Genomic DNA, 10,126 nt, shown 5'->3' with positions numbered 1-10,126 from the left:
AGAGCGGTAAGACGATGGTGGTTAGGGTATGATCTATGTCCATTTGGTGATGTCTATTTCATAATGCATCATAGTGTATCTATTTGATGATGTCCATCTTGTTAATGAATCATGTATTGTTAGATGCTCGACGCCCTCAAGATGTATAAGAACCAAAACGAGGACAAATATTTCCCCTTCATGCATTGCTTCAACAAACTACAAGGTTGCAAAAAAGGGACGCCATCTGCCACACTCTTTACAAGGACGACGTCGGGAAAGATGGGCCGGTCGATCCACCTGGCGCCCCATTGGCAACAAGAAGGCTAAGACCGAGAGGAATGCAGCACCGGCATTGGCCGCCATGGACGCCTCCCTCGAGAAGATGATCCTCCTTCTCAATGGAGAACAAGGAAGCGGCAGATAGGGCCGACGTCGTGTGGAAGGCAATACTAGAGAAGTAAGACATGAAGATCGAGTTGGAGAGGAAGAAGATGGAGGCGGAGAAGATGGGAGCTCACGCCGCCGCCGTGTGGAAGGTGGAGCCCTAGCTAGCAAAAGAGTTGTGCACCAAGATGTCCGATAACTGGCTTAATGACTTGACATTGACCGCGGGATATTTAAGATATTAAATTTACATTATTTCTTTAATTAATGTGTTAAGCTTTGTCATTATCTAACTGCCACAGAAATAGCACAAATTCTCTATAAACTAGAAAATACCCCACGCTTTGCAGCGTGAATTTTGAGAAAAATAATCTGATAAAAATACTATGAAAAATATGTAAACTAACTGGATTATAAACGGGAGACACAACAATCAACTAAAGTGGAAAACAAAATCGGAGTAATATGGTAAGCCGTGAAAAACATTCACAACAACAAATGTAACACTTACAAAATTACATGTCCTTAAATCCCATTAAATGGAAAGAGCTCCTTTTGTGGAGGGACCTAGAAAAGCCAGATCGCAGCCCCACATGGGTGGCCACATATCCATTGTCACCGGCTCCAACATAAAGCTTTGGGTTGCACTATTTAGCATTGAAAAACAATTACTTAAGTAGCCAACAACCGAATATTGTTTAAGAATACACCAAAAGAATTTAAGAGGTAACCAAGTGCTATGTAGACTCCATACAAAATTGATAAGCTGAATCATATATTTTCTAATGTGACTAACATTTCTCAGGTGCGAAATATTTCAGCAAATATTTTATATTTTCCATATTAATTCTATTGGATGGTTAACCTAGAGGCTTAAAATAGTAATAACTGCTGGCATACATACATAGACCATTGGAATGACTACATATTATTTCCAAATAAAGAACTCAGTCCATGAAGCTTGAGAATAAATTGTTACAACGTTTTTCCTTAATCCAAATCTGGCTGAACATTATATAAATAAATCAAACCTACAAAGAGGAAATAATATACCTGAGGGTTGCCTAACTGATCCATGTCAACTTCTACCAGGAGGTTCGCACAAGAGAAAATCCACCTGAAGGTCTGCCTGACTGGAGTTTAATCTTAATCAACTCAAGCCCTCTATGCCCAAAATAGCTTCTGAACTTCTGAAGATATATGATTCTGTTCTCACTTTCTCCAGTTTGTTCTAATGCTGCAACAAATATTATAATGCTGCAATAAATATTGAAGGACGGTGCTCTAGTTTTATACATGAAACAAATAAGAGTAAATTCCAGTGTTTACCCCCTAGATTGATAGTTTTGACACTAATTACCCTATTTAGCAAATTTTTTATCCGTATTACCCCATTTGGCGAAAATACTGCCAATTTTTACCCTCCCTAAAATTTTACACGTGATTTGTCATGTGAGTGCATCACAATTTTTCTCCAATTTCTTCATGCATCCGAAGAAAACCTTGAACCTAAAGTTTTTCCTATAACTACAACCTTGTGGAAATAATCACAACACCCTACACTGTATGATGCGTCCGAGTTGAGTAATTTTAAGCGACCGATCGAGTAGTAATGTGTCATTGCCTTTCAATGTCGGCATATAATCATGTGTACTCATCATGTAATCTTGATACCTCCCAAGAAATACGACGTGTGTGTGACTGATGAGCCATCAACCTAGTACGTGTTATTGCCATTGGCATAACGCAACGCCTCAAAATTTAGAAAGAAATTTACTTGGTCTCGAGTCGTTGTCGGCCTGCTGCCTCTGAGATCGCTAGTGATCACACCGATTAGTTTCGTACCATCATCGATTGCTCCATCAAAATAGTTTGTACGTACACATTACTGTAAAAAGTAGAGAGCGACTCGGTTATGAAAAAGAGCGACATCGTCTGCTACGATTAGCTAGAGAAGGTTCAAGTCTCCGCGATGTTGGGAAATTTGCTTGATGTTCCGGGATTCGCAGCAGTGGTATGAAAATAGGGACGGCAACACATGTGAAGTTCAGGATCCTACCTTTCAGGGTGAAAACTCAATGTCTGACCTTAACTGGTTGTGCCTGGCAATGACCTTGTTGGAGGTATTGTTTTGAGAGCGGGGACAATCTTCAGGGTGAAAACCTAGGATCTTTGATCGGGCGACGACGGCGCTGGTGCACTATTCCCTTCTTAGAGGCGTTGATTTTGGAGAGTCTGTATTTCAGGTGTTGTCTAGGGCTGAATGTATTACTGTTGCTAGGCCTGAGATAGTCTAGCGGGACTTTTCTTTCTTAGTTTTCTTTTATCTTTTTTGGTTGTGTGTATCCATACTGTCATTAGGGTGTTGCCTGTAATTGGTATCTTTTGATATTAATATATTTCCTTTATCGAAAAACGTGTAGCTGACAAACAGACCGACCTAGCAGATAGCTCTCAGATTTTTAAAAGGGGTAAAAGCTAACAAAACTTCTGCTAAATGGGATAATATAGATGAATAATTGTTAAATTGGGTAATTACTATCAAAAATATAAAATTAGGGGTAAAAACCAGAATTTACTCAACATATAATAATACTGTTATGAGTGCATTCACCTGAAATCTTCATATTCCTATTTATAGATGGCTCCCGGCATGATAAACTCGTGTCCCTCGTTGATTAGAGATGACAGAACATCGGAAAGCAAATAGCCGTGGATCGAACAAATACAGACTTCGCTGCTCCTTGGGCATAGGTTGGACCTGAGAGAAACGACAGAGCAAAGGATGAGTGGATGTGCTATGCCGTAGCTGCACCATGATCAACCCAAATTGGCAGCAGAAAATTAGCTAGCTAGCTCAATTGTGTATGTGAGCAGGACAGCCACCCCTAGCGGGCCAGATCCTGACCTTGCTGTTTTGGTGGAAGCGTGGACTAACATTGGTTTATATGAAGAAGAGGAGTTTTTTTTTTTTTTGGACATAACAGTTTTCCATTAAGCTCAACAACATTTTACAGAGGTAAGCGTGCACAAGGCATCGCTGAAATTTGAAATTACATCTTTGAAAGTGCAAGCTGCATTCTCCTGTGTGCTAATGCATCTGATACAGAAAGGCTTGTCTTGAATCCTAGTAGCAAGTTTTGCTTGGAAGTGAGCCTTGAAGTTCATATACCTGGGAATGTGAAATATTTTCTTACTACAGAAGGAAGGCCTGCTGAAGAGAGTAGCAAGTTGTGGCCTAATCTGCCAATGACCTGGGTCTTCAATTATGTTACAGCTAGCTGCTGCCTTCGCCAGGATAGCACAGTTTGTGAAGAAGGTAACCTGTTGGAGTTGTAAGTGGTGCACTAGATTGGCTGCAAGAAGCAAGCCAAAAGCCTCTGCCTGTAGCGCTGAAATGGCCGGAGGAAAGATGAGGAGACGAGTACATTGGTGAGCGCCTTCAAGTTGAATGATGATTCCAAGCCCCGCCCGTGATGGAGGACTGTCATGATTATGTTGTTGCGTCCATTCAGCATCTGTGAAGATCTTTGTGTCTGGGATGCTCCATGGATCAGCGACAGTTGTTCCTGGAGTAGGAATCACCTGAAGGATATTTTGTAGATTCTGAGAGGTAGCTGCATCCATAAAACTAATTTGTTCTTGGATTGGGGAAGCTCGTTTGGGTATTTCCCTGAAGAAGAGGAGGTTGAGAGGCAGCATCAGGGAAGAAGGAAGAAGGAAGTGTAGAAGGCGGCCAGAGGTGGCACAGGCGTTACTGCAGGCGGCTACTCTAATTTCGGGCAGCTCGTGAGAATGGGAAGAGGAAGCGATGGGTCTATGCTTTGAAAGGAAAATAAAAAGAAGAAGTGCATATATGCTTTTTTTAAGTGAAGTGGCATTTTAAGTAGGACCTGCTGAGGTGGATGTGTTGCATGTTAAGAGAAATAGGTTAGTAGGGATGAATTACTTAGTTATACTAGATGATACCCTGTGCGTTGCGGCGGAAATTCTAGTCTAGCAAGAAATTTGGATACATTGGACAAAAGTAAAAAAAAAAACGAAAATGCTTCTTTGCCACATATTCCACAACCAAAAATTAACAATTTAATGAAATAGATGTATGCATGATTGGAAGGAAAACAAAAATTCGGTGGACAAAAAAAGGAATTGCAGGTGTATACGACACAAAGAGAACATATCAAGCCATCCAAAAAGCGGTTGTTATAAGTTACAACAATTATCAACGATGGGTATAATTTATGATAACATTACTAAAAGAAAGCAGAAGGAATACAAATCCGATCATTGCAGATGAAAGAGATTTCAAGAAGTGAGAAAAGCAACATTTTCCGAAGTTAGTTAAGTTTACTGCGGTGCAAAATTTTCCATACAAATATATGTGTATAAATCGATGATCAAATCATACGTTTTAAATCTTCAGTATTTATAATATAGAATCTGAAATTTAGTCCTTCCGTAAATGTCAACCTACAAAGCCAGAATTCTTGACAACATAAACAAAGAAGAAATACCACATTACACATGTTTTTTTCCTTTTCTCCCCATAACTAATGGCATCAGGAATGGACTGAGAGCTATTCTCTGCAACCTGCTCTATGGAGAATTGGAGAGCTATCCATGGACAGCTAACATGTTCAGGTACATCAGGACCCAATAATGAAACATGCATGGAATAAATGAGTTAGAATGAACAGATATATTTTGGAGTAAATAGAGATTAGTGAGACCAGCTCAGGTCACATACGGACAGCTAAACAGATGTGGAAAGCAAATGAGCCAAAGGAGAAATATCGGTCGTACAGTTCAGAGAATGACCTTACCTTCTTGATTTATGCCTGCCAATATCCGTCCCCTTATTATGTCTGACATGAATAGGAGAAAAACCAGCACATATAGGTGCAAGATTAGATAGCCAAGGAGAGAAGAATACAATAATCAGTCTGCATGCACGAATGGTAAGAAATCTCTGTAGTAGATTACATCGACACAATATTGTTATGCTACATAATATTTCTATGGTACAAAATACAGTTAAAACCAGGAACTGAGATCTGCACCTTAACTTTCTTGATTGCTCGGTATGCATATCCTTAATCGTTAATCACCAGCAAGCTCCTATAATGCAAAGGAGTGGGATGCAGAAGATTTTAGTTATCGACATTGTGGATTAACAGACACAAATTTTTAGGAGAATGGAATACCTGTGTTGGGGGCGGAGATGCACATAGCATAGGGAGAGGAATGACTGTATATCCATGAGAGAGCTTCCAGAATTGGACCTGGACTGCCATGGGAATGGATTGGGGAAGCATATGTAGAAATTAAATATAAGCCATCTCAAGTCGGAGAAGGTGAGGAGAATGGGACATAATAGCGCTGAATTGTTTGGTAGATGTATAAGAGAAGATGGATAGTCGTCAGATGGAAGAGGAAGCTCCAGTAACAATAATGGAGGAGCAGGAGGGTTGAAATAAGTTAAGATAGAGGAGACAGTGGTCTGCGGGAATGATGATCTTTTTTTTGGGCTAAAAATAGATTAAATAACGTGGCTGCATGCAATGCCTAAGCACATAATGGGGAGGGTGATAGCCAATAGGAAGAATTGGGATGATGTGGCATGCTTGCATGTTGAGAGAAATCACATAGTGGGTTGCTCCTATTTACATATTATAGATTATAGATTATAGATAAGATGTGGGATCCAAGAAACCTTGGAAATGGTACGAAACCAGCCACAAGATACCAGGCAATCAGGCATGTTGGGTCTGGTCGATGACCCTTTGAGAAAAGTTTAGCGTCGATATACAATTCCAAAGTCAGAAGATTTAAACTACAGGTAATGCACAATTCTTCAGGGCCATGGCTACAAATATGAACAAGCTTGTATGGATGAATTGGGCGTCCCCGAAGATTAAGTTCTTTGCTTGGCTGACACTACATAGTAGGATTTGGACGTCGGATTGCCTTGAGAGGAGGGGTAGAAATAATTGTGGCATATGCCCACTTTGCAAGCAAATCCAAGAAACGGTGGCACTATTACTCTCCCACTGCCGTTACACTAAGCGCTTTTGGGGAATGGTGAAGAATTGGATTGGCATCCCCTCTGTGCGCCCCATTGAGTGATCCAATGATCTTACCCTTGCGGCGTGGTGGACTAAGTTATTGAAGGATGCGATGGCAAATCGGAAGACGGTGACCACAATTGTCATGCTTGTAAGTTGGACCGTTTGGAAAGAGCGGAATGCTAGAGTCTCCAACAACAAGATCACTTCTCCGACCGTGCTCCTTGAGATTATGAAAGCCTAGGCAAATCTTTGGGTCGCGGATACGAAGTGTTTGAACTTTGTAATAACGGAAAAGTAATCTCTTAGTATTTTCTTTGGTTCGGATTCAATAATTTGTCTTGTCAAGACACTTTCTCTTAATTAATGAATGGTGGGCAAATCTTTTGCCCCCGCATTCGAAAAAAAAAGTACAGGTGTAGATTGCCAGATAGAGAAAACAAACTTGTCTGCAAGCCTAGGCCTCAAGCAGTGGAGGTCCCTCTGCATTAGTACGTCCATTGAGCTGCTCTGGGTGGATCTTCTTCTCCACCATCTTCCTCATGACCCAATAAACAACGAGTAGATTTTGCCCCCTTAGATTATGATCAAGATTTAGCATAACATTGCAAGTTTAGGTTCAACGCCCTCATCATCTTGGTTCGAGCTCGGTGAGCGAATCCTCATTCGGTGACATCGCCGTCGGCTTGCTGTCCCCGGCGTATTGGGACTGGGATCCCATTAGATATGGCGCTTCCGAGTACATGCCCGAGAAACCCTCCATCTCGCCGACGCAGAACGTTGGCCTCGACGGCGCCTGCAGCGACACCGTGCTGCTGCTGAGCATGACGTTCACGGTCGACATCGTCGGCCTGTCCGCCGGGTTGTCCTGCACGCACAGAAGCCCAATGTTGACCAGCTTCAGCATCTGGCCTCCCGGAGACCGGCCGCCCAGGGACGGATCCGCCAGCTCCTCCACCGTTCCTGTGGTCCAGTGCTCCCACACCTGCATGTGTTGCAATGTTGGTTCAGAGTTCAGACAGTTTCGTAATGGATTTACAAGGAGAGAGAGAGTAAAGACTCACGAGGCTTAAGAGGTCAATGGATTGCTCCGAGTCGGCGAAGTTGCTGCTCTTCCTCCCCGTGACGATCTCCAAGAGCAGGACGCCGAAACTGAAGGCGTCTGACTTGACAGAATACTGCCCGCGCATCGCGTACTCCGGCGCCATGTATCCGCTGCATTCATCGCGATCAACTGGTCCTGTAAATGCTCTAGACTCTCTGATATCGTGGTGCCGAGAAAACACGGCATGTACTTACTATGTTCCGGCGATGTGGCTGGTGATGGCCTGCGACTGGTCCCATCCAAACAGTTTCGCCAACCCGAAGTCCGAAATCTTAGGATTGCAGTCCGAGTCCAGCAGGACGTTGCTGGCTTTGAGGTCTCGGTGGACGATCCTCAGCTGGGAGTCTTCATGGAGGTACTGCAGGCCTCGAGCAACCCCATTCACGATCTTCAGTCTCTTCCCCCAATCCAGGTCTCTCCTTTTCTCAGAATCTGCTGACCGAACGAATATAAGCCCGGAGCCAGTGAATGTCAGTGTTCCATTTCTGAAATCAAAACAGCTAGTGCAGTGCTAGCTAGAATGATGCGTACCAAAGAGAACGGTGTCGAGGCTCCGTTTTGGCATGTATTCGTACACGAGTAGCTTCTCCTGTCCTTCCAGGCAGACTCCAACGAGCCTGACAAGATTCTTGTGCTGAAGCTTAGCGACTAGAACCAGCTCCGTTTTCAGCTCTTCTACTCCTTGCATGGAGGTCTGCGAGAGCCGCTTCACCGCTATTTCTTGACCTTCAGAAAGAACACCCTGCGCAATCGAAAGACAGTCAATTACCTTCAGAAAGAAGGTCTGGTAATACATTACAACCATTAAGTTTGCATAATATATTACATAATGGGTGTATGACCGGCACCTTGTAAACCGAACCGAACCCCCCTTCCCCGAGTTTGTTGCTTTCAGAGAAGTTATCTGTTGCAGCCCGCAGCGTCGATAGGTCAAGAAGGAGGGAATCAATGCTCTGGATGTCATCTTGGTTAGTTGAATCTGTTGCAAAAGGGCAGATGTACAATGATCAGTTGAGCATTAGCAATTCTAATAGGCAAATTGTCGTGTGCTTCAGGTAGCATGGTTGCATCATTGGCTGGTACAGGTTTAATCAGCGACCACTCCCCCGCTGATCCACCAATTGAATCGTTTACCGTGTAAACTAGTATGATGTTGCAAAGGGCTTAATGTCCTTAACATTAGAGGACTAATTGTAGTAGCTTACATTGTACTGACGGCTTTCTTTTTGCCTGTTTTCTCCTCCTCCAAAAGCAAACGCACGTTGCACTGAGAAGTAGCAAGGCAGCAGCTATGGGCAGTGTAATGGCCAAGATCAACCCTGTCCTATGTCTTGCTCTTCCTGCAACAAAAAATTGGTGCACGTTTCAGATGAGATGCATCTTAATCGTAGTCTGCCGCGAAGAAGTAGGCCATCTTTCCTACGCTTCCACCATTGAAGACAATCAGAAACTCACCTTGTGCGGTCGCCGGAGGCGCTGGCGCCGTTGCAGGCGGCAGCACGCCCGGGAGTTGCAGCAACGGGCGGCCAGAGAAGAAAGAGTAGGTCTCGAAGCGGAAGTTGCAGCGCACGCCGAAGACTCTCCCGCCCGGCTGGCTGACGAAATACTTGGGAGTGGCCCAGCCAATGATGCGCCTGAGGCAGCTCTGGCAGTCGGCTGCCGTCATGTCCGGCGTGCACTGCGCCAGCGAGTAGATCTTGGGGTAGGTCTCGTCGAACCCCACCTCCCCCGTGCCGAACCGCCGGCTCGGGTCTTTCGCCGCGTAGTCGGCGGTGGCGTTGACGAGCCTGCCAGATGCGGCGTCGAACGCCGGCGCCAACCCCGCGCTGACGTTGTTGCCGTTCAACGCGACGCGCAAACCCCGGTTATCTGTGACGTTGGCCAGGAAGTCCTGGTCGGAGTAGCGGAGGATGCAGGGGTCGTCGAACATGGTAGCGACCCTGTTGAAGGCGCAGAGCTGCTGGGCGTTCTTGAAGGCGGCGGCGACGCAGGACGCGCAAGAGGAGGCGTTGGTGTCGCCGCGGCAGAGCGCGAGCGCGTAGACGACGTCCGGCGCCGTGCCGGCGGAGCCCTTTGTGAAGAGGACCGGGGACGCGGATGCGTTCTTGGGGAAGACGCTGGCGAGGACGCGTATGTTGGCCTGGTAGGCGCTGCCCTCAGTGTAGTTTCCGGTGTTGTTGCCGCAGAGCTGCCATGGCAGCGGCTGCGCGGCGGTGAGCGGCGCGTTGAGGAAGGCGGTAACGAGGAGTAGGAGAGCAGCGGCGAGGTAGCAGGAAAGATTACAACGGCACCGCGTGGCCATGGCCGTCATGGAGTTGAGATTGAGTTGCTGACGCCGGGGAGGAGGGGTTACGGGACTTACGGGGCGCGGCGAGAAGTGGGATTGACGCCCGATAGGCGACAGCTAGCGACGATCAAACAGACCCGATGGAACTGTTGCCTGCTCGATCAGGGTCAGGGCAGCAACTGATGGCGAAATGAGTAGTACGTGCGAGTGAGTCAGAGTCAGTGAGGTCGCGATCAGGGACGAAATAATGGGCTGCGGTTACGTCGCGTGGCACATGGAAATCGGGTCAACCTATTCTGGTGC

At 45.3% G+C, this 10,126-nt stretch overlaps 1 protein-coding gene across 1 annotated transcript; it reads right to left on the bottom strand.

Moving 5' to 3' along the window:
* Positions 1–6,838: 6,838 nt before the first annotated feature.
* LOC124670058 (cysteine-rich receptor-like protein kinase 10) lies at positions 6,839–9,838 on the bottom strand. Its single transcript, XM_047206572.1, has 7 exons — positions 8,992–9,838; positions 8,745–8,876; positions 8,385–8,521; positions 8,068–8,278; positions 7,731–7,968; positions 7,496–7,646; positions 6,839–7,416 (listed from the first exon to the last, which is right to left on the bottom strand). The coding sequence occupies exons 1-7, from the start codon at positions 9,836–9,838 to the stop codon at positions 7,063–7,065; spliced, it is 2,070 nt and encodes a 689-aa protein (XP_047062528.1). The 3' UTR covers positions 6,839–7,062.
* Positions 9,839–10,126: the final 288 nt, after the last annotated feature.

Source organism: Lolium rigidum, chromosome 7 (assembly GCF_022539505.1).
Source record: "Lolium rigidum isolate FL_2022 chromosome 7, APGP_CSIRO_Lrig_0.1, whole genome shotgun sequence".
Lineage (NCBI taxonomy): Eukaryota > Viridiplantae > Streptophyta > Magnoliopsida > Poales > Poaceae > Lolium > Lolium rigidum.
The sequence above is the reverse complement of the archived record's forward strand: the minus strand, read 5'-3'. Positions and strand labels throughout refer to the sequence as shown.

What these genes read in the sequence shown, in the direction of transcription:
- LOC124670058 (XM_047206572.1), bottom strand. Translation starts at nt 9,838, where the DNA reads ATGGCCACGCGGTGCCGTTGTAATCTTTCCTGCTACCTCGCCGCTGCT. An exon ending in AGCCACATCGCCGGAACATA is followed by an intron (nt 7,647 to 7,730) that starts GTAAGTACATGC and finishes CGATGAATGCAG; the next exon opens with CGGATACATGGCGCCGGAGT. An exon ending in CCATTGACCTCTTAAGCCTC is followed by an intron (nt 7,417 to 7,495) that starts GTGAGTCTTTAC and finishes CAACACATGCAG; the next exon opens with GTGTGGGAGCACTGGACCAC.